General features: G+C 36.2%; 1 protein-coding gene across 1 annotated transcript; it reads right to left on the minus strand.

Moving 5' to 3' along the window:
- Window positions 1-1,054: 1,054 nt before the first annotated feature.
- On the minus strand, window positions 1,055-23,972 carry LOC106050195 (arginine kinase-like). Its single transcript, XM_013205143.2, has 7 exons — window positions 23,814-23,972; window positions 21,816-22,016; window positions 20,245-20,435; window positions 14,455-14,598; window positions 12,243-12,473; window positions 3,190-3,297; window positions 1,055-2,154 (listed from the first exon to the last, which is right to left on the minus strand). The coding sequence occupies exons 1-7, from the start codon at window positions 23,877-23,879 to the stop codon at window positions 1,971-1,973; spliced, it is 1,125 nt and encodes a 374-aa protein (XP_013060597.2). The 5' UTR covers window positions 23,880-23,972; the 3' UTR covers window positions 1,055-1,970.
- Between the last annotated feature and the right edge of the window lie 2,058 nt (window positions 23,973-26,030).

Here is a 26,030-nt window from a genome sequence, read left to right on the forward strand (position 1 = left end):
TTCGAGTCTGAGGTTCCAGATTCCAGATTGCGGGTTGCTATATCCAGGCCTGGTGGTGCTTTGTCAAGTTGTGAGCTTTGATGGTACTAAGAACTTTGCCTATTGATTGTCGGTGAACAGTATCTTGGATAGAAGATATTTGGATTGTCTTGAACATTTGTATAGTAATGATCCTGATTACTGAATCTTTGTCTTGAAGTGGATCGTTGATAAGGTTAATATTATTTTTCTTAAAATACTAATTAAGAAGTATTTATTGTAATCCTATTAGAAGTATTGAATTTTCATATCAAATTATATGTACTTGTATTTGTTATCATTATCATTGATCATATTCATATTTATTGTATAAATATCATTAGATTAAATTTATAGTTTTTATTTAAATCACCATACACATCGTTTATTAGTTTATGTACAGCTGGGTGTGTATGGTGTGTCTGTCGGGCTGAACTTGGGCATAAAATATTACAAAGTTATAAAGTAATTATAACACATATTGTAATTTTGAAATTAATATTGTTTCTATACCTACACACATTAATAATTCAGTAATTAAACTATTAAGTCTCCACAAATTGCTACTGAGGCTTTTCTTGAGGACGACGATTTGCGAGACGTCTTTGATTCTAATCCTATTTTAAAGACCTAACACGATTTGAGAATGCCCTTTACAAGATAGCAGTGCTGAAGTAAATAGTGAACAAAAAAATTCTCCATCGCTATCAGGCCCCCACCCCCATGACGTTTAGCTACCTTTAGTAATGTGATGTTACTGACGGCCCTTAAAAGAAATTGTGTTTTTTCAAATTAGCCACTTTAATCTTCTCGTTTGGGAGCTAAACTATTTTGCTCTGGTACAATTCATTTAGATTCCAAGACATTTTTGTTTTGTAAAGGGTTATCATTTATATTTTGAGATTCGCTCTCAACCTTAGCTTTGCAGTCTTTTTGTGGGCTTTATGTATTTTGCACAAACAAAAACAAAAGACCACAATTTCATATTAACGATACAATCGTAATGGAGATTTTGATAGAGGAAAGATACACGGAATTGAATTATACATAATTTAATATAATTCTTTTCTCCTAGAGAGGGTATCACTCATTCATAGATAGCATAGAAATAAATGCGACGTCGCACTCAGCTACATAAATATTTACGTATATATGTATACAATAAATTTGATTATAAAATAAAAATTTGTATTGTATACTTATCTTCCCAGCTGCCAAAGAGATTTTTATTTTCTAAAGAGTAACAGCTAACGGCTTATGTCCCCTTTGTTTTCTATAAATATATATCAAAGCAATAACAATAAATGAGTTTACAACCCATCTGTTGATATGTAATTGGCAACGCTGAGCAGACGGCTTTAGAGACACAACGAACTAAATAAATTAGTATGAACCTCGCCCTTATTACTGTCTCAACACAATTGAGACATAGTGGATGTTGGGGTTTGAATGAAGTCCCAGATGTACTCTGAGCTCAAAATTTCCCTTCACAACCAGTGAACAACGATAGTGGCCAGCCAATTTGTCAATGTAAACAAAAAACAGATCAAAGGCAAAATTGTGCTGTACATTTTCAGACATAGCAGCATTCATGAAACACTCTTTGAAAACATCGAGCAAACAGAATAGAAAAGTTGAGGAAAGGCATCAAGCCAAGATATTTAAACCTTCAAGATCTAAAAGAGCTGTTAACGCTAGCAGATACATCATTTGTAGTAAACGTGGTATAGATATATATGAATATATTGAGCATTTAATTGCAATCCAATTGTGAGCTTTATAGATCTAGGTCTTTCTAAAACGACTAAAGAAAAATTGTATCAATACTTGGTTTGGTGTGAAGTACAAAACTAAAACAAATATTTATCATCCTCTCTACATATCTATAAAACTATTTAAACCTAAGCAATAAACACTGTGAAAACACATTTCTTCCTTTAGAGCGAGTCCAATCATTTCTTGCCCTCCAAGTTTTTCTCCTCTTCAAACACCTTTTCCAAGCCTTTTACCACTTCTCGTAAGATGTCTATCTCGGTCATGCCCATCTTGTGTTTGTTCCAGAGTTCGTACAGAATGTCGTCCGGTTCAACGACCACGTCTTTGGCCGGTTCAACCTTTTGGCAATACAGATTGTTTCTGGGGAAGTAGACAGATGTTCAGATCATGTCCAATGAACAGGTTAAAGGACAAAAAGAAAAAAAAAATTTTACAAATGAGCTTATATAAGGGGAAGAACTGCACATTTAGAGCCACATCTCAATACTGCAAGTTTGATGTCCGTTTTATATCAAACAAAACAAATTAATTACCACTAATTAATAAAATAAAATTAAATTAATAAAAATAAACTCCATAGAATCCTAAATGCTGCTGGTAAGGTCATTGACAAAAAACAAACCCCATTTGGGCAGCTGTTTGAGACAAACATCCATAAAAAAGATTATAGAAATAAAAAATCACCCTTTGGGTCAGGATTTTGTGATTTTGCCATCTCAAAGACACCAATAGCAAAGACAAACAGACACAACCACTAAACACTCTTTTGTTCCCCTGGTAATCAAATCATTAAATATCAACAATTTGATATAAACTTTGTCACATGTAAATTATGAGTGAGTCAGGTATGAATGTACATTTTTTTTTTTATAGTCACAATGTTTTGTTTGGTGCAATCCACAAATAGTAAGACAAAGTCCCTCACGGACAATAAAGATGATTATTATTATTATTATTATTATTCGCAGTTTCAACTTGATCGAACAACGGAAAGTGGGAGATATAATGTGTACAAAATGTGTACCAGGGACACAAACGGGACGTTAATAAAAGCTTTCGATAGACAACAACATCGGACAGACAATTTCACTTAAGACTATTTTGTGTTAATTGTTTGTTATTTTTTTTGTTTGTTTTGTAGCTGATGAAGGCCTCGTGGCCCAAACGTCCTTTGTTTTACTTGCTCCGGCAGGGTTACATATATGTATGTTTTTCGTATTTTTTTTTGTTACTCTAACTGACATTTTTTCTGGGTAGAAAGACATGCTCACAGGCCGGAGAAGGCACGAGAGTTGTAGGTTGAGCGTAACTGTATTAAGACATTTCTTCCGTCACCTGTGTTCAACTATATGCTGAGAGTTAAGTAATGCCTATCGTCAATAGTGTGTCACTTACGTCTCACAAATTTCTGCAAAGTCTGGTTGCTTGGACAACTTCGGTAGCCGAACACGCACAGATATCCTCATAGCAGTGCCTATATTGGTCGGACTGAAGGTCAGGTATCTGGAGACAGAAGATGCAGATAGTTGGTGTTATTACCAACATTAAAAAAATAATAAAAAGACTATTCTTGGTCTACATGGTATCGAGATCAACCGCAAATCCAGAAAGGTTTCAAAACAAGTTGATAGAAATCTCATTTTGCCTCCTACTAAGTCTTTGATCATGAATTCTGGTCTCATTTTTAATGATGCGAGATCTTTGTTTTTAGTCTTTACAAAACACAATAGATGTGAGTTCGTGTCTTATATTGTTTTTGAATCAAAGTGATAAACTAAATATGGAAGATTCCTATTTGAGCATTTATCTCACTATCAAAACACAGTAGAGAATTAATCTTCTTAATCTTCCAAATTTGGGGGAGAGAGAATTTACGGCTATTGATAAAACGGTGCCGCCTGGGTGGGTTCTTGAAACTGTTATATCTCTCACTTCCCAATCTCGGATCAAGAAAAACTTTTCACAATTATTAATTGTTCCTTAGAAAACATGAACCAATCAAAACAATTAACCAATTCGTTAATTGATTAACATTGTTTGATTTAGAAAACGGAAATAAATCTTACAGTATTAATATATATGTCTGCAATTATGGAGCTCTTCCCCGTAATTAAGATTTAGTGTTTTTTTTTAATTTACTTGTTTATTTCTCTTTATGTGTAGTAGATATAAAACAAAAAGATTCAGAACTTAAGCACAGACGACAAGGTCTGAGGGAAAGCTACAGGCTGCAGGTATATAGGTCAAGCTAAATCTGATTGACCCGAGGACATCAAATATTTCCAGATGGATTGAAAACTTGCTAGGGGCTGAGGTCTAATTCAATACGGCACCGGACATGATGAAGAAGGTAAAAACAGATTTATCTGAGGGCACATTCATTATGTCACAGGACATGAAGGACTAGGTAAAAACAGATTTATCTGAGGGCACATTCATTATGTCACAGGACATGAAGGACTATGTAAAAACAGATTTATCTGAGGGCACATTCATTATGTCACAGGACATGAAGGACTAGGTAAAAACAGATTTATCTGAGGGCACATTCATTATGTCACAGGACATGAAGGACTAGGTAAAAACAGATTTATCTGAGGGCACATTCATTATGTCACAGAACATGAAGGACTAGGTAGAAACTAAAATGAATAATCCGAGGGCACTTTCGATACCTCACTAGATCATAGAGGAGCTGGAGAACAAGGCAAAATTGATTTATCTAGAAGGCTAGTAAAAAAAAAACAACAAATACACAACTCTCGACTGACAGCAAAATTCCAAAAAAGAGAAACCTCGCACCACTGGTTCAGAAGCTCACGTCCTCACACGAATCTATCAGTGAGACGAGCTGGTGTCAGCTGATAGGGAGGACAGAGTCCACTATGGGAGGAAATGAGTTTGACATGGCTGACCCCTAAAACATGTGTTGTCGGCCCGAAGATATATTTTTCGTGCCAGGGGATTTTTTTTAAAGCGCCGATCTGATATCAGCTGAGGTGGGTTTGGGTGGGTGTATCTGAGATCGAGAAGATAAAAGTTTTCAATCAAGACAGAAGGGCAGATGTTGTTGTTTTTTTTTCAAAGCACTTGTTTTTTTTTTGTTTTTTTTTCGTTTTCAGGTTTGTGATCGTTGACTTACATAAACGTTCAGCTTTTTGCAAAGAGATTTTCAGACTAAGTCACATATTTAAGCTTCGCGTTTTTCAAGTTTCAACCATCGGTGGTGGGCCAAGGTTTACTTAAAATGACCAATTAGTGTTTTTGTTGAACACAGATTCGGTCATCATTAATTTAAAAACTCGTAAAGCATTGAATAAACTGTTTTTGTGTGTGTGTTATTTCTTGTTACATCTAGATCTAGCGGTTTTCTTAATTGCCTATATTAGGTTTGATGTTTAGGGTAGTGTGTTTTTGTGTTACGTTTGTTAAGGTTGGATTTTAAAGGGAAATTGGTTAATTTTAACTCCTTTTAATGAAATTAACAAATTAAGAGCGAATTTAAATCTTCTAAGAGGCTGCAAAGAAAAACGTGTCTCCACATAAGTCAAGGAATGAAACGAGGTCCGGAGTGTACTAAGTATGTTGAAGATTTTACACCAAGTGTACCCCTAGTTTCATTTAGTTTTTTTTCCTTCTTCCAGTTTTATAGACAGAGTCTGGAACAATGTCAAATTGTCAGGAACTCAGGTTTACTCTTAGTGTAATAGAGTAGGTTAGGGCTAGGGTTAGGCTAGGACAGTATGGGTTAGGGTTGGGCTAGGACAGTATGGGTTAGGGTTAGGCTAGGACAGTATGGGTTAGGGTTGGGCTAGGACAGTATGGGTTAGGGTTGGGCTAAGACAGATAGTATGGGTTAGGGTTAGGCTAGGATAGTATGGGTTAGGGTTAGGCTAGGACAGTATGGGTTAGGGTTAGGCTAGGACAGTATGGGTTAGGGTTAGGCTAGGGACATCACTTGCGTTGACTTTTGGAGCAACGAAGCAGACGAGGATAGCCAGCAGTCGTGTTAGTTAGGGCCACCTCTAGTGCCTATTAATTCAACTTTGGAAAAAGAGATTGGCTTTGATGTTTTCACAAAGCTCATAGTTCATAGCAACTCTGTCTGTGTGGTAAAAAGTTTCTACACGTTATTTCTCGTTCAAGCAGAAATTCTGAGTTTCACTTTTGAGTTTAGGCACATCGGCACAATTTAGGCCATGTCGTGCCCGTAATCCTTTAAGGATCACTCTCCCTTTAAATAACAAGGGCTAACATCTATACAGTTAAATCATTAAAAACAAGGTCTATTCACAGTTACATTACAATTATACGAATAAAATATATTTGTACAGGAGACTTTGGTTGTCGGAGAATTATTGGAAAACATAGATGTATTCTCATTAGAGTTTGAAAGTGCATTTTAGTAAGACCTAAATCTGAAGAAAAACATTAAAACTGTGTCTCTTATTTGAAGACAGTACCACTTGACTAGAGCTTATAAAGCGAGTGTTTTTCTCTTTATAACTAATGAATGTTAGATATTAAAAAACAATGGAACATTTATTTAATTTAAATTTATTTCTTATTTTTCTTTGAACAAATTATAACGGTCAAACTAGATCTTTTCCTGTCGGCCAACAAGCTAGTAATTCATTTCTCAGCGAGATACAGTGCTGCAAAGTGCACACAATGTATTTGAGTGTTGAAGTACTTCGTTTTATCCAGTCTGTACACCGGAGACACCACTCTCCAATGACGTAGGTACAAGTGGAGGAACTTTAAAAGAACCTAGTCAATATATTTATATACGCTAAAAGACTTATCGATTCTAAGTTACATAGTCTTTGCGTGCAAATTTTATATCAGACACATCATTTGATTTCATAGCCAACAAGACCACACTATTGTCTTAGCAGACAAACTCAACAACTATTCAGTATTACAAAAGAAAGACATTTCAACCATAATTTTCTGGACACTGTCACTCCGTATACATGTCTCAAACGAAAAAATCTCTTTACTTGTTTTCATTGACAGTGATTCTTAGTAAATCTATAAATGATTTTAGAAAAATTAATACAGCTTTTACTTAGCAATGCTATACAAAAGTTAGACACATTCAATTTTCAGATATACGTTTAAAAAAATGTAATTTATTACCAAAAAAACAACAACATTATAAATATATATTTTAAAAATAAACAAGGCCTCCATTATTAAGCCCTGAAGATAATAAAATAATTTAAAAAATAAAATTATAGGCCGCGACACCGTCAGTGGCTAAAACTTATCTGTTTCGGTCATCGAGGAAGGCATACTTGTCCGACTAATTATTCGTATGTTCATTATCTGGACATCTAGATCTAACACTAAACCTAAGGTTCTGATTTTGAACTCATAAGATCTAGTCTAGAGCTACTTCTAGATCTAGAATCTAAATGTAATGTATATTAGATTTACATAAAAATATATAAGCAACGCTTAGAAACCTCGATAAAATTGAAGTAAAATTTTAATTTATCGCATAATTACGGTAATACGGTCTAAACTACAGACTCCAGACAAATTTGCATTTATTTATTTTTTGCTCTGAAATAAAATAACGGTCAAAGTAGTGTTTTCTCCATGTGGCCAATAAGATAGCAATTCTTATCTTAGTGATTTACATAAACTGTTAAATTTCTAGAAAATCATTAGAGCCATTTTTGAGATTAGCTGTCCGCCCACCCACCTAACATCCAGGTTTCTCCATTAAGAAGTGACTTGAATGGAAGTATTGTAAAAAAAGGCACCGATCAACACAGAAATAAATAAAGTTCGAAAATTACTTAAAAAGGCTTTTAATGAAAACATTTCAATGTCATTAAAATATTTACTGCTACTGACGTTTGACAGATCTGGGAAACTCTGGTTTTGAAGTTAGATAATGAATGGAACTTTCGTCCGGCACTATCAAACATTGGTTATACTTAACAAGTTCATGCGCTTTTGTGAAGTTTGGCTTAGAAAGGCTTTTCTGTAATCTATTGCCATAAAAAGATTTTGTCTGTAAAGCATTGGCATAGATAAGTTTGTATGTAAATTATTAACATATTGTTACGAATCTCACTATCCAGGCTCTCTGCAAACTGCACCATACACCACCAACTTAAAGAACTTGACAACTCAGGGCTCCAAAGTAACGTAACACTTTAATAGTTGAATAAATAACAGCCAATACTGTACAGTTGGCAACACGTACACTGTACAAATATCTCTCCGATAACACCGTTCCGCAGTATCAAGTCTTGCACTGGCCTCTCCGTCTCGCTCCGGGCTTGCACTGGGTTCAACAGTTCAGGACTGACTTCACACACTAGGCTCGTTGTGTCGGACTCGATCGCAGACCAAGATCAAGACGCCAGCCGTTTCAACTGTACTTGACAGTACTCCGCACTGAACCGTCGTAATGCTCCGTACAGAACCACACCGCTGAACTGTGCTGTAGTCGACCGGACTGTAGTGAACCGGGCTCTGAACCCCTGCCGTGAACCGTCTTGACTGCGACACCTCCGCTCTTATATAGGGTCCCTACTGGCCTTCTCGAACCGGACAGAACGCCGCTCGACGTTTCTAGGTGGTCAGATGACTACAACTCTCGTGACACTCCTGAGTTCTGTTCACGACGTCGATCCTTCCCGGACCGCCGTCGATCCTTCCCGAACCGCCGTGTTGACACTCGTCTCGGCTGACCGTCGTAACTCGTCACGGTTGACCGCTCGTCTAGCGCTGGCCTGGGGCGATTTGCGTCGGCTGTCTACACTCACACCACTACCCCCATCTGTGCCACCACCAGGTTTATAACAATATAAAGGATTTGTATGTAAACTATTGCCATATAAAATTTTCTTTGTAAACTAGTGGCATGAAAAGATTTTTCTGTTAACTATTAGCTTATAAAGATTTGACCTTGAACTATTTTAATCAGCTTCTTTGATTTAACAATCAAATGTGTGCTATCGATCTCTAGCATACTTATAAATAGCCTGATTTAATATTGACTTTGTGATAAAAGACTCAAATATTTATTAGTTGTCATTTAATTCCTAATCCCGAATACGAAATTAATATCAAGAACTAATGAAGACCGATATGGAATCTGATCAATCAATAACATTGTTAATGCAAAGTGCCACGAGGTCTACAATACGTCTTGAAAATTGGCTGAGATCATTTTGTTTGGGTCACAGACTCTGACCATTGAACGGAAATGAGTGAGTGTGTGGTGCGATCACAGACTCTGACCATTGAACGGAAATGAATGAGTGTGTGGTGCGATCACAGACTCTGACCATTGAACGGAAATGAGTGAGTGTGTGGTGCGATCACAGACTCTGACCATTGAACGGAAATGAGTGAGTGTGTGGTGCGATCACAGACTCTGACCATTGAACGGAAATGAGTGAGTGTGGTGCGATCAAACAAAACTTTCTGGTTCGCCAAAGAAAAGGTTAACGAAATATTAAGCGATTTTTTTTATCTTATACGTGAGCAAGATCTGGCATGATATTATATACGTGAGCAAGATCTGACATGATATCATATACGTGAGCAAGATCTGGCATGATATCATATACGTGAGCAAGTTCTGCATAATATCATATACGTGAGCAAGATCTGGCATGATATCATATACGTGAGCAAGATCTGGCATGATATCATATACGTGAACAAGATCTGGCATGATATTATACACGTGAGCAAGATGTGGCATGATATTATACACGTGAGCAAGATCTGGCATGATATCATATACGTGAGCAAGATGTGGCATGTTATCATATACGTGAGCAAGATCTGGCATGATATTATAAACGTGAGCAAGATGTGGCATGATATCATACACGTGAGCAAGATCTGGCATGATATTATATACGTGAGCAAGATGTGGCATGATATTATATACGTGAGCAAGATCTGGCATGATATTATATACGTGAGCAAGATCTGGCATGATATTATATACGTGAGCAAGATCTGGCATGATATTATATACGTGAGCAAGATCTGGCATGATATTATATACGTGAACAAGATGTGGCATGATATCATATACGTGAGCAAGATCTGGCATATTATATACGTGAGCAAGATGTGGCATGATATCATATACGTGAGCAAGATGTGGCATGTTATCATATACGTGAGCAAGATGTGGCATGTTATCATATACGTGAGCAAGATGTGGCATGATATCATATACGTGAGCAAGATGTGGCATGTTAGTGTGTGTGTGGGTTTGCATGTTTACACTACACACTTAAACGCGGCCTCCCTTTTAAAATAACAGTAATCAATAACTCTAAAGTAGAGACCGCAATGTCCCGTTAGTTTCAAAGGCGACCTTTCAAACATCAATTAACACCTGCAAATAACCTTTTTATTCTTTTCGTACCATTCAGAAGCATAATCAATGTCTCGATCCTAGACTGGACAATTCTTGTGGAGTGCTAGGCTAGGAAGTCACTTTATAATAACTAACCTAAACAACCTCTTCAAACCTCTCTCCCCCCCCCCTTCTCTCTGTATTTATACATATATTTAGCAAGCTTTATAAAGAGCTAGTATTGGACAGTCATTGTTTAATAAAAATTTAAAAATACACAATACAGTTAAACACACACACACGCAAAATCTTTAAAGAAATTCACGCTCTCTGTCTGTGTCTGTCTCTGACCAAACGTAAACATGTGTTTTGCATTAAGCACAATAACAAAGCTTCTTTAACTCTTTCTCTCCGTAATTATGTTTCTAATTCCGATAGTATTATTTGTTTTGCTCATTTGTATTTCACTATCCTGCTTGATTCAGTTTCAATAACGTTTTTGTTTGTTATGAGAAAATGTTATAGTTGGTATAGGATTGTAGGGGAATGCATGATCTCTTAACACAACAGAAATTAGAGTTTATAAATCCAAAAACCAATTTAGAATAATGGGAGTCTAATCAACCTTGGCATCGTCTATTAGGAGAGAAAGAGTTAAAATGTCCCAGATGATGCCAGGTAACTAGTTGGGATGAGCTCGGTATCTCCACCAGGACTCAAACATGAGCCTTCCGTTAGCCGTAATAACACTTATCCTCTAAACCACAGCACCGTTTGCTTGTACTAAAAAATTCTTTCAAATGTTTTGTAAAAATTAACCCTAAACAGTAATAAAAATAATAATAGTTTTAATCACCGTGATCTGCTGTTAGCGGCACGGTCATAATTATTCTAAATCGCACTTCTATCTCTCAAAAGATTTCCACTACTTCCACCAAACCTTGGCCTTTGATCATTACGTCATACGCTGGATAATATTATAATATTACATCCCCCACATCCAATAGAAGTTCTATAGCTAAGTACGCACCCAGATTTACAATAAATTATAAGATTTTTCATCAAGAATGCAAAGTGGAAGAGGAAACACTATAAACGCATTAGTAACATGTCAAAAAATATCAAAAAACATTCTACATAATCATATTTATATATTAGATGAAATGAGGACTAAAGTCAAAACCTTAACAGTACAGTTAAATAATAAAAAAGAAAAATATTTAATTGGGGATGAAATGACCAGGAGATGAAATGACCGGGGATGAAGTGACCGGAAATGAAGTGATCGGGGATGAAATGACCGGTCACCAGAAAATCGACACCATATTTTAGACCATTCAAAGTTCTGACGCAGCGGCTACTTTTTCTTTTCTGAAAGCGAAAAATTTAATTTTTAAAATCAACTATGCAAGCAGTTTTTTCATAAAAATACACCATTTTTACGACTATTCAATATTAATAGTAACAAACACGGGAGGCTATCTGGTAAGGGGAGGAACACTGCACCATATATTTGACACATTTATGCAAACGGTTTTAGATCTTTAGTCCATTTTTTTTTTACAAATGTATTTTTAACACTAACTACTACATTTAGCAAAAATAAGTTTACCCCCTACTTCGGCGGCCGATTTTGAGTTTGTGTTTCCACACAGTGTCTTTGTAACCTTGTTTTCTTTAAGTAACTACATGCAGCTGAGCCTTAATATTACAGAGGAAAGCCAAAAACAATATTACGTACAAGATGGTCAACACAATCAAACGAAATCCAAAAATCTAAATAAAATTTTTACATTTCTTCTGAATCTTAATGAAACTTAACCAAGACCTTTCTTCTGAATCTTAATGAAACTTAACCAAGACCTTTCTTCTGAATCTTAATGAAACTTAACCAAGACCTTTCTTCTGAATCTTAATGAAACTTATCCAAGACCTATCTTCTAAACTTTAATGAAAATTAACATAGACCTTTCTTCTGAATCTTAATGAAACTTAACCAAGACCTTTCTTCTGAATCTTAATGAAACTTAACCAAGACCTTTCTTCTGAACCTTAATGAGACCTAACCAAGACCTTTCTTCTGAATTTTAATGAAACTCACCCAAGGCCTTTTCTCTTAGCGAAAAAATGATGTAATCTCAGATTGACGATGTCCCTACTCATCTGCCTGTAGCAATCCGTCAGCTTGCGGTTGTTCTCGATGATGAAGAGACGCAGATGGTCCTCGTGGTTGACGTATACGTACTGGGCGTTATCCAGAAGCTGCCTGGGGTTGCCCCAGATTCCTCGTTGCCAGGGATACATTTTGTAGCCTCCAGCATCCTGGAGATATCTTCAGGAGAGACAAACGTTAGACGGTTTGAGCGTCGTCGTGGACAGAAGGCTCTAGAGCACACAGCTCAGTGCCGCCGCTACCTATTGTGCAATGTGTGCATTAATAATAAGTGTGCGTACAGTCACCAAAAGAAAGCACTGCTTAAAACTATTGGTTTAAGTTTTGAGTTTTTGGCACATCGGCACAATTTAGGCCATGTCGTGCCCGTAATCTTTCAAGGATTACTCTCCTTTACAAGAGCTAAATTCCATACAGTTAAATCATTAAAAACAAGGTCTTTTCACAGTTAAAATAGTAAAGGTAGTAAAAATTTAATAATTAGTAAAAATCTTATGTAAATATTATAGGGTCACAATTTCACAAATCAAATTTTCGAAGTCAACCCCACCTCCCGGACAAAGCCCAGTCTCTTCCCTGGGTCGACATTGTCGAATAGGGTTTTTAAGTTGTGCGCTCTAAAAAAAATTTTCCTAACATCCTGGTATCTGGGGCAATCAATGAGAATAAGATCCACCGTGAGGCGAGAATCAAAGTACTCACAAAGTGGGGGCTTCTCTTTCTTCAGCACAAACTGTTTCGGAAGGGACATCAGGTTTTCAATAGCTTTTAGTGTTGTTTTTAACTAAATGTGACGACAGACCAACCAACAGACAAACGCACAAAAATACGCGGCTATTATCCTGATTTGGGCATTAATGTACTGGATATATATAATCAGATTATTTAAAACTTTTTGAGGGAAGTAGTTAGAGTTACACTGTTGTGGCGGCCGTCACGCTACTACCCTAAATTCGCAGCAAAAAAAAAGTATATTAAATTGTGCGTGATTTTTACATACAAAGTGCATTCTTAGCCTTTATAAACAAACATAAATGTTTTCATTTATTTTAGCAGCAACCAAAAAAAACAACACTGTTAACTAATATTTTTTTATTAATATATATGACTTAGTAATACTGAAACTACAGAAAATTATCGTTCTTTGTTAACATATGTTTTAACATTATCTCCCCACATTTATGTTATTGTTTTAGAATTGTATTTTTATGAAAAAATCGTTTGCATAATTAATTTAATAAACTAAACGGTTTGCTTTTAGTAAACAAAAAGTAGCCAATGCATCTAAACTTTGCAAGCCGCATTGCATGCTGAAATATAATTTTTTTTTCATTTCTCTTCAAGTTTTTTAGTATCTGGTGACATACGGACAGACTGACATTCTGCACAAACTTAATAGCGGCTTTTCCTATTTCGAGGGCCGCTAATAAAGCATCAAAATGAAAAAAAATTCGCGTCTTCAATGCTCATACTCCATGATCTGTGAGATCATGTCCAATCTATTTTGTAGACATGTGGGCCATGGGGATATCTAGAGGAATAGAATGGTTTTGTATGCTCTCTGGACTGTACTATATAAATAAAATAAAAACTAAATAAAAGTCAAGAACAGCGTTTCTTTACACTGTATTTTTTTAAAAGTCCGCTAAATTGAATTCAATAGCGAAATATTGCAAGCGATAGACCTTGTCCATTCCGCCCGTCTTTCACTGAACTACCCGCATTAGTTTCTTCTATTCTATAGGTAGGCCTACTAAATATTTTCTGAGTATTCAAGTGTAAAGATGCTGGAAACTCTCATATACAAAATCATCTATAGTTACTAAAAACATTTCTAGAGTTTCCTAATCTATAGTTACTGAAAACTTTTCTACATTTTCCTAATCTATAGTTACTAAAAACATTTCTACTTTTTCCTAATATATAGCTACTAAAAACATTACTAGAGTTTCCCAATCTATAGTTACTGAAAACATTTCTAGAATTTCCTAATCTATAGTTACTGAAAATCGTATCCAATATGAAGAAAACTTCATAAAGTAAGCCCAACATATCGCGAAGTTTCACGCCTCCCAAAGCGCTCTACGATATGTACGCTCAAAGTTGAGAAACGCTGGTCCTAGAGACTGAACATCGTTACTTGTTGTCTGCCTTCATGCACATGTCATCCCTCTCAATCAACTGGTAAAAGTCCTCGTGTTGCTTCAGCATGGAGTCGTATTTAGAGCAAGATGACCACTCTAAGTGTTTACACAGCCTCATCACAATTCTTTCCACTGCTTCTCTGGAATCAGGAGACAAAAATCAGAAGAGCAAGAGAACTATTGTGTTACGGGAAAAGTGAAATAATTCCTATACAAGATTGAAGGCTTGTTTACAAATATACAGTTAAGAGAGGCTAGTTTTCTGTCGAGGAAGACTTCCTGGACTTGTGTTTGTGCGGGTTTTTTTTCTTGACAAATAGGAACATGTTGTCTATAAGGGCACTATTTAGATTATGTTGGCACTGTTTCTGAAGGGATGTGTTAGATATGTCTGAAGTCTTCTAGCAAGCATAACTGCAACATAGGGACATTTCTTATCCCAATGTCTTGTTTCTTAGGGAATCAATGCGATATTAGCACTAGCGGATCCGGCGGCGGCGGGAAGGGGGGGGGGAAGAATTTGTTTTGGAAAATGTAGAATTCATACGAAATTTTTCATTATAAGAGTAACAATTGAGAAGAGTTCTGAATCCAAATATTATTTCCTAGTCACCTTTTCCCAACCTTTACTCGTACTGATAGTTTTCTATTGTATCAAAAAAAATTGGGACTATAACTCACAAGATATATGTGAATCCTAAAATGCAAAAAAAAATTAGATTTGAATCTAATTTCTCCTCCCACTTCCGAAATTTTTTGCTTAGAACTTTGAATTATAGTTCTGTAACAAAATAAAGTTACAAATATGCCTATTGAACAAAATGTATCACTTACAAATGATTTTTTTTTTAAATATTATTTTTCGAATATTTTTTTTTTTCGGCGGCGATCCTCAAAGTCTTAATCTAAATTTGTGTGGTACAAATCGGTTGTATTTGCACTGTAGTAAGGGCTTGTAAATTCATATTAGAATAATTTTCAAGTAAAACATTATTCAAAAGGTCCTTTTTTAAAAGCATGAATAATGGGCTGTAGATGTCAGGAGAATGCGTTTCTGCAGTGAAGAATGCAAGAAAACGATTTTGTCGTCAAGGCTTTTCCCCGGACCCGACTGGGAGAGCTTGCAGCACTTCCCCCAGACTCCAACACTGTCAAGAGAAAGACCTCAACATGTTTCTTTTTTTTCGCCAAAGGTTAAGAAACACTGCTTTTTGTGAAAAAAATTATATATATATATATATATATATATATATATATATTTGATTTAAGCGCGTTTATGCTTAGGGTTAGGGTTTGGGAAAAAAATCGCCCCCTCCACTCCAAAGTTCTGAATTCGCTAGTGGATGTTAGTGAGTAAAGAACAAAAGGTTAGTCTTTACGAACAGAAAGATAATCCATGAGCGTTTAAGTGGCAAGTGTTCCGAACCATTGAAGTCAAAGATTTAAAAATGTCTCAAGGGTTCTTATTCAAAGATAAAACAGCAACAAAAAAAGAATAATAAGTTTGAGTTTGAGTTTTTGGCACATCAACACAATTTTGGCCATGTCGTGCCCGTAATCGTTTTGCTAATACTAAGGATGTGAAAACGGCATTAAGTTAATCAAGCAATTAGCGTACTTTGTACTAGGCTTCACATGCCATCCAATCATGTCGGAGTTAGACTTGTTAAGGCCATAAGCTAGTTCAGACATGTGGGCCTTCACAAGTTTTAGGTCAGAGCCAAATATTCAGAACTAATACAAGTTCAGCAGTTTGTATTCATAATGAACTCAATTGGACGATGGTTTAGAAAGTGGGAGTCTTGGGTAGCCTATAATGGTACGTCCTACAATGCCAGTTACGCTCTGGGCTGTTTGTTTTTTTAATCGATTGCATTATCAGATCCTCTAGACAAGAAAGTATGGTGCTGCGCATGTCGTATATGTAGGCCAGTGTCCATGTAGGCCAGTGTCCAGTGTTTATATGAAGATACCATGAAGATATTAGAATATGTGTAGATACTTGGCTTCTTCATGTAGCAAGATGCTGTTTTTTTGAGTTTTGAGTTTAGGCACATCGGCACAATTTAGGCCATGTCGTGCCCGTAATTCATTAAGGATCACTCTCCCTTTACATGAGTTTGAGTTTAGGCACATCGGCACAATTTAGGCCATGCCGTGCCCGTAATCCTTTAAGGATCACTCTCCCTTTACATGAGTTTGAGTTTAGGCACATCGGCACAATTTAGGCCATGCCGTGCCCGTAATCCTTTAAGGATCACTTTCCATTTACATAACAAGGGCTAAATTCTATACAGTTAAATCATTAAAAACAAGGTCTATTCACACATTAAAAATAGTAAAGGTAGTAAAAATTTAATAATTTGGTAAAAATCTGATGTAAATATTATATGATCACAGTTCAAAAATCAGATCTTCGTAGACAACCTCACCTCCCGGACAAAGCCCAGTACCTTCCCAGGGTCGACATTGTCGAATAGTGTTTTCAAGGTGTGTTTTCTAAAAATTTCTCCCCGACATCCTGGTATCTGGGGCAATCAATGAGGATATGTTCCACGGTGAGGCGATATCAGAATATGTGTAGATACTTGGCTAGAATATGTGTAGATACTTGGCTAGAATATGTGTAGATACTTGGCTAGAATATGTGCAGATACTTGGCTAGAATATGTGCAGATACTTGGCTAGAATGTGTGTAGATACTTGGCTAGAATGTGTGTAGATACTTGGCTAGAATGTGTGTAGATACTTGGCTACTTTGTGTAGCAACAGACCGTCTACTAGAAGACACTGTCAAGGAGGCCAACACAAAAGGATTAAAGATGCTCTTAAAATGTTTTCATATTGAGAAAAGAAGGATTACAATCGCCTTTTTATTTAATGTATTTGTTATATTTGTGGGTTTTCAGTACATCGGCTCAATTTAGGCCAAGTCGCGACCATAATCCCTCAAGGATCATTCTCCCTTCATATCTGAAGAGCTAAATCTCACACAGCCATGTCACTAAAAGAAAGGTACATTTACAGCTAAGTTAGTAAAAATTGTAAAAATGTGTTTATTCAATAAAAATCTGTTGTAAATATTATATATTCACAATTTCTTTTCCCCATCACAAATCAGACCCCCGCAAACTACCCCAACTCCCGGACAAAGCCCAGAATCTTCCCAGGGTCGACATCTATTTAGAAATGACTGACTACAGAGATCCACTTTCGCTTTCAAAAGTAGCATACATATACCTTTAACACACGGGCGTAACCAGGGGGGGGGGGTTCAAGCCCTTCCCCCGAAATGATATCCGCCCCAAACCCCGCTGGGTGAGCTCACAGTGCTCCCCACGACTTCTTGCTGGCAAGGGAGGGAGGTCTACAGTTTATTTTAATAAGTCCAGGAAGAACCTATTCTAGGGTACAATAAACTTTCGAAAGAATGAAGGGTCAGAATGTACCTAGGCCTATGTTTTCTGCTTGTCTGTACTATAAAGGCTTTTAAAACAATTTTTTTTTATTCATTGGGAGAGATTTTGGATATAAAAGAGAAATGTAGATGCTGTGTGTAAATAAAATTTTCAAAAAAAAAAATGATGTGATACTTTGAGTTTGATTTTGATTTTTGAGTTTAGGCACATCGGCACATCGGTATTGCCAATTAAGGGAAGGGAAGCGCTCACCAGGTGAACAATGAAAACACTTAAAGCTTCTCTGAAAGCATTCAGTATGACCCTGCCACCTGGGAGACGGAAGCACATGATAGACGCATGGGCGTAGCCAGGGGGGGTTCTTGGGGTTCAAATGAAATCACCCCCCAGAGGGAGGGGGAACGGATTTAAGTGACTGATTTTTTCTTTCAGTTTGTTTAGTTTAGGTGACATATTAATACTAAATCATCACTTACCACAGCACAGCCGAGGGGGGTTCGAGTTAAAAACCCTCTACCAGGGGGTTTTGAGTTTAAATCCCCCTACCAGGGGGTTTTGAGATTTAAAAAAACCATATCAGGGGGTTTTGAGATACAAATCCGTCTACCAGGGGGCTTTGAGTTCAAAATTTAAACCCCCTACCAGAGGTTTTTGCAGTTAAATCCCCCTCTTATATAAAACAAAAGAAAAAAATGCAAACAACAATCCCCAAATTCCAACAGCACAGTTAAGGAAGATTTTAATTTTAAAACCCCCTCCAAAATTTACGATAAACCCCCTCTTCAATATAAAAAAAGCAAATTACACACTCAAAATTCTATGAGCGTAGCCAAAGGGGTTTTGAGTTAACCCCCCCCCCCCTTCCAGTTGGGGTTTGAAGCTAAAAAGTACCTCTTCAATGTAAAAAAAAAAGAAAATTACACACTATAAAATCTATGAGCGTAGCCAAAGGGGTTTTGAGTTTAAATCCCCCCTCCTCCAGATGACTTTTTCTTTAAAGTTTAAAACCCCTCCAGATGGTTTTGAGTTTAAAATTCCCCTACAAAGCGTTTAGAGTTGAAAACCTCTATCTTCAATATTATTTTAAAGCAAACTACAGTCACCAAATTCTATGATCATAGCTAAATGGGGTTTTGAATTAAAAAAAACAAAAAAAAAACTCCAGAGATTTTTTTAGTTTAAAACCCCTCAACAGATGATTTGACGAAAAAACTTTCCTTTTCTAAAGCGAAATACAGGCATGTAATTCCAAGAGCGTAGTCAAGAAAGGCTACAATTTCTACTAGTGGCTTGGGCTCCATTAATAAAGTGTGAATAGTCTTCTGCCGAAATTTAAAAAACATTAAATGTGGCTCAACAAAGATGGCTAAGACAGATTTTAGGAGTCAGTCATAGAGATCAGGTCTAAATCAAAGAAATCATATGCCGAACTGGGAGTCGAATCCTTAGTAAGGTTGTGACAGAGCGTCGCATGAGGTTTTGCGGGACATATTCTCCGAAAAAATGAATTACGCAAAATAAGAGTTGTGAAAACAGCTTGTCGGAAAATGCGCCGAACGGCGCGAGAGGGTCTAAGTCAGTAAGAATAGCACATTAGGTTTTTGAAATAAAACTTTTTAATAGCAAGATAATGCACTGTAGATACCTCAGAATATGCATTTTGTTGGCTTTCAATACCAGAAATAGTGCTCGGCGGAGGGGGTTCGCCCCGCGCTGGGGGAGCGCTGCGAACTCCCCCAGACCCTCTTGCTAGCAAGGGCGGGGAGTCTACAATAAACAATAGACGTCTTCCGAAAGGGTCAGAATGTAATAAAGATTAACTTTGTACACACACACACATATATATAATTTTTTTTTCCGCGGGGGGGGGGGGGGGATTCCCCCCCCCTCCCGAAAAAACTCCTGGCTACGCCCATGTGATAGAGCATGTGAAAACTGGCGCACAAATTTCAGAGGACAAGAGAACAGCTCTGGCAGAAGAAAAGCGTCAGAGAAAAAAAGGCCAATAACACTAGCTTCTGTCCAGTATGCAGCAGAACATTCTGAGTGAGCCCTCAGCCCCCCTTAACGTCAAAGTGGCCATCATTCACGATGGATGAAATATTGTTTTTGATTGATTCTTGTGTTGTCAGGTACAAGAAATACTTTGGAAATAATTTAGCTCAATCAGAGATTGGGTGTGGGAAACAAAACGTGTAAAAACTTTTTACCATACAGATAGACAGAGTGAGTAGATAGAAGCTTTGTAAAAATAGACCGTTTTACACTATACAATTAAACTAGAAATATTTTTATGTTTTTGCGTTTTCACTTTATTTTTTAAAAAGATATATGAACAAGAATAATAATGGCACTGATAGCTTTTACCTTTTTGCTTTGCTTTGGAGAGAAACGAAAGCATGTCCTTCCAAGTTCCTTCTCTGCTCGATACATACTCTTTTGATGTACTTGCCAGTCGGGTCTAAGTTCATGTTTTCAAGCTCTGTAACTTCTTCAAAGGTGCCGTACGCGGTCTCAGGATGGTTTAATTCCTCCACTTGAAAGTAATCTTTGATGACCTGGAGTATAGGGAAAAGCGAATTCACATCGTGCCCGCCCCCCCCCCCCTATTTTTTAAGTCTACCCCAAGCAAAACACTCAAAACTTTACCTGAAGCACTCACACTCAAAACTTTACCTGAAGCACTTACACTCAAAACTTTACCTGAAGCACTTACACTCAAAACTTTACCTGAAGCACTTACACTCAAAACTTTATCTGAAGCACTTACACTCAAAACTTTACCTGAAGCACTCACACTCAAAACTTTACCTGAAGCACTTACACTCAAAACTTTACCTGAAGCACTTACACTCAAAACTTTACCTGAATCACTTACACTCATAACTTTACCTGAAGCACTTACACTCAAAACTTTACCTGAAGCACTTACACTCAAAACTTTATCTGAAGCACTTACACTCAAAACTTTACCTGAAGCACTCACACTCAAAACTTTACCTGAAGCACTTACACTCATAACTTTACCTGAAGCACTTACACTCAAAACTTTACCTGAAGCACTTAAACTCAACTTGCCACCAACCCGTTTGCAAATCTACAGTATTGTAAAAATTTCATTTTTATATTTTAAAAAAAGTTTACGATTTCAGAAGCTTGAAATAAAATCTAAATAAAGTTTAAGTACTTTTAAATTTCTGTTACACATTCCTACAAAAAAAAGCAAATTGAAGCAAGGAGAAGTTTAAGTTCAGCTCAAAACTTTGAATCTCGGTTAAATGTCACATTTCTTCCAACCTGTTAACAGCTTCACCCAGTTTGTATTCATCACGTACTCATCATTAGAGTGAAAAGTAAAGGTAGTAGGAAGTTGTAGTAGCCACATAGCACCTTGTTAGCCGTTGGCTACATGAAAAGGTTAAAGTTCAAGGAATACAACGTCACTAACAGAAATTTAAACGTTGAGGTCGTGGTGGCTGAGGGTTAAAACACTTGGTTTCCGAAGAGAAGAGTCTCGGTACGAATCTCGGACTCTCGGTGCAGGTAACGATTTTAAACTGGCCTTTTTTTAGATAACCCATGAGCCCACCAAACTAATAAGTGTCGTTCGCGGCATTGTGTGTGTGTGTGTGTGCAAGTGTGAGTGGGAGAGAGAGTGAGTGTGTGTGTGCGCGCCCCTAGGCATAGTTTAAGTTTAATGATAAATTAAAAGCAGTCCTATTGTCAGCAAGTACAACAAACTGTTGAAAAGCGAAAGGTATAACTGCTTCACCGCTAGGGAATCGCTCACAAATAACAAAGGAAAATAAAGCATTGAAGGCATCTGATAAACGAACTCTACAGACCAAATGAGATTGTTGTTACAATGCAACTAAATGTTATCTACTTAGACTTTGTGCGATATCAATAACACATGTTTGATAATGAAAACCACATACTGGGTCATACAGAGGAGCAAATGCCGTATAAGCGTCCTGGTCAGTGGCGTACACACCAATGGGGTCGTCCATATTGGTCATCCCACCCTTTATTTGGTGTACCAACGTTCCCCCAAATGTTGTTTTGACCTTTTTGAGCTCATCCAGAATTTCTTTCGTAAAATGTTTATACAAAGGTGATTTGATGCTGTCTGGGTTTGACTGAGGAGAAAAAAAGGGTGGACATTTGTCAAGAAATGACCTGCAAGTTGTAAATGTAGCCTAGATTGTGTCTAGATACAATGCATGTAAATGTAGCCTAGATTGTGTCTAGATACAATGCATGTAAATGTAGCCTAGATTGTGTCTAGATACAATGCATGTAAATTTAGCCTAGATTTTGTCTAGATACAATGCATGTAAATGTAGCCTAGATTTTGTCTAGATACAATGCATGTAAATGTAGCCTAGATTGTGTCTAGATACAATGCATGTAAATGTAGCCTAGATTGTGTCTAGATACAATGCATGTAAATGTAGCCTAGATTTTGTCTAGATACAATGCATGTAAATGTAGCCTAGATTTTGTCTAGATACAATGCATGTAAATGTAGCCTAGATTGTGTCTAGATACAATGCATGTAAATGTAGCCTAGATTTTGTCTAGATACAATGCATGTAAATGTAGCCTAGATTTTGACTAGATACAATGCATGTAGCTGCATTGCCATGGACTGAATCTAAACAATATGTGTGTAAAGTTAAAAAACAGCTATAACATTAAATGTACAATAGTTCTACTTGATATATGATACACTGGACAGTTTTAATATGTTAGGTAGGTGATGTATCTATAAAGAGAATAGATGTTGGTTGACATGGACTTGACTAAATAGGTAGTTAGGTGAATGTGTAGTTAGGTATATAGGTAGCTAAGTAAATAGGTAGCTAGGTATGTGTGTAGATTGGTAGATAAGTAAATAGGTAGATAAGTAAATAGGTAGATAAGTAGATAAGTAGTTAGGTTATTATGCAGATAGGTAAATAATTAGATATGTTAAGGATCTAGGTTTGCATTATATATTGTTATGAAGGTGGCTAGGCAGGTAGGTAGATACTGCTAGATGTCCAGTGATGTAGATAGGTCAAGAAGTTGAAAACTAGATACGAGTAGTTAATTACTAAGGTAAGCAATTAGTTCTATGCATATAATCTTTCGCTTGGATGTTAGGAAGCTGATTTAGAGAATATATTTAAATCTTATCACTCTATTTATTTCGCGATATTAGTACTCGTAGGTGACCGGATGTGCGAATCATTTTTCCAGTGGCTGTAAATCTAGATCTAGAATTCAATTTACTGGAAAGAAATGTTTATTTTTGGTACAAACCCTCTTTCCCCGTTTCCCATCAAAATATAAGATAATGAGGTAGAGTTAGAAGTGTGGAAAGTGGATATCTTATCTTAGTATAAATTACAGACGTTACTTCAAAAAAAAAAAAAAAAATAAAAGATGATTACATCCTCGGCGTGTGACCCGTGTCCCTAAGTTAATCTAGTCCTGCATGTTAATCAATGGCTAAACTTCTAGAAACTAGAATTAGATATATGATATAATCTCATATAGTGATATAGTTATTAGATCTAATGTCAGCCGCTTGCTGTAACTCTAGATGTATACGTAGATGTAGATCTAGAGGTTTATCACACCGAGTTTTAAAAATTGTGAAAATCCATCAAATCTGGATCTTACCTATATTTATACGCTATAGATCTAGATCAATTAATATATATTAGATAGAATTTATCAAGATTGAAATTCTAGTCGAAATAATATTGAGGTTAGTATTTTATTATATAGTGAGATCTAGATATAAAATGAAAATCTTTTCTGGATCTAGTCTAGTGTAACTTTAAACTAAGGGCTAAGTAAGGTAAGATTATCTAGTCTGGCTGTCTTCTCTAAAATTTACTATAGGACAGTCTAGATTTTTAGAATCTGGAGCAATGTTGACCTACTTTAAAGATTTTCCACAGTCTCTCTGCCTCTGCTGGGCCTGTGTCCTCTCCAAAACAACAAGCCATTTTCAATTAATTAGCAAAACAAAATTGGAATGAAAACAAATATCAATATGAAGCGTTGAGACTAATTTTGGCGGAAGTGACGTATTTGTGTAACGACGTATCTGTTAAACAAATCCCACGTACGGTGCAACAGGGAATTCCCCATAAGGAACTAATTCACTTGTTCGCTTTTTGAAAAAGCACCTTTTTTTTTTATTTTGATTTGAAAATTATGGAATCAGAACCAAAAAATAACAAACTAGCAATACCCGTGCTTTGCTAAGGTGAAAAAGTGGGTAGGCTTACATGTTGACTATTTTGCCGGAAAAAATGTTGTTTTTTTTTCTATGCTGTGTGTGTGTGTATGAGGATAGGTTTGAATCCAGGTGAAGATAAGTATTTTGAACTTTTGGATTCTTAAAACGCCCGCGAGTTTATCCAATTCAAATGACTATCTGATATACATTGGGGAAGAAAAGACGTTATGCTGGCAGCATGACACCCTCGTTAACCAATAATCTAAAAATGGGTTTTATAAATCCGTGACCGGTCAGGGTTAGGGTCACTTCATCCCCTGTCACTTCATCCCCTGTCACTTCATCCCCGGTCATTTCATCCCCTGTCATTTCATCTCCCGGTCATTTCATTCACCGGTCATTTCATCCCCAATTAAATATTTTTCTTTTTCATTGTTAAATTGTGATGTTAATTCTTTGACTTTAAGCCCTCATTTCATCTAATATATAAATATGATTATTTAGAATTCTTTTTGATATTTTTTGACATGTTACTAATGCGTTTATAGCGTTTCCTCTTCCACTTTGCATTCTTGATGAGAACTCGTATAATATATTGTAAATCTGGGTGCGTACTTACCTATAGAACTTCTATTGGATCAGGGGGATGTAATATTATAATATTATCCTGCGTATGACGTAATAATCAAAGGCCAAAGTTTGGTGGAAGTAGTGAAAATCATTTGAGAGATAGAAGTGCGATTAGAGTCATTATGACCGTGCCGCTGATAACGTATCGTTAAAAGCCAAGGTGTGGTGGAAGTAGAAACATGTTTCACTTTATTTTATTTTTCAATCACTTTCTTGGAATTGGGTGCGTCATTTTTAGCCTTGAAATAAGGTTGTTGTTTTTTTCTAATAAAGGCTGACTTCACTCATATCAGAATAACACTTTTTACATTAACTCTGTATTTATACATGTTAATTTTTATAGTTTTAATGGCATTTAATTTTAATTTTATTCATATCTGTGTTACACTTTTTGCCATTTAAGTAAAAAACGAATATATTAAATATTGCTCATTTCATGATTTTTACAATTACTATTTGTTAAATAAAATGATCAGATGATGAAAATAACAGGAGATGAAATGACCAGGGGATATATGATGAGTTTTTGCAACGTTTAAGCATGGAATTAAATATAATGTAAGCTCGAAGAACAAACAAACATTCGTTGGCATTGTTTTGTTTTTCCACAAAAACATACGAACAATATATTATAGATACTTTAAACTATTGCGATGTTTCGGAAGGAAAATTAAAGGTTCATGAAATTTTCAATAGCTTTTATCTTGGTTTTTTTTTTTTATATTAACATGACGGACAGACAGAATGACATTAGAACTGATTGCACCAATGTCTATGAACCATCGTTAAAACTCTCATTTTAATAAAGATTTTTTTTCGGTACTAGCCCATTGTGACGTAATGGATTTTGTTTCCTTTGACGTCATATGAATGAATTCTTCAATGAAATGCTAAAAAAAAACTCCGTCCAATGTCTATGAACCCTCGAAAACTTGCTAGTATTGATGAAGACATTTTTTAGTCTTTTTAGTCTAAGTAGGTCATGTCACGTGGTGGATTTTTTCCCTTTGACGTCATATGGAATTAGTTCTTTAAATAAAATGCTAAATGAACTCACTCGGTGCACCAATGTATTTTAACTTTTGACAACTTGCTCGTATTGATGAAAACATTTTTAGTCTAACTAGGCCATGCGACGTTATTCTTTAAAGAAAATGCTAAAAGAACTCACTTGGTACACCAATGTATATAAACACTCGACAAATTGCTCGTATTGATGAAGATATTTTTATTCTAACTATTCCGTATGACGTAGTGGATTTTTTTCCTTTGACGTCATAAAGAA

This window comes from Biomphalaria glabrata, chromosome 8 (genome assembly GCF_947242115.1).
Source record: "Biomphalaria glabrata chromosome 8, xgBioGlab47.1, whole genome shotgun sequence".
Lineage (NCBI taxonomy): Eukaryota > Metazoa > Mollusca > Gastropoda > Planorbidae > Biomphalaria > Biomphalaria glabrata.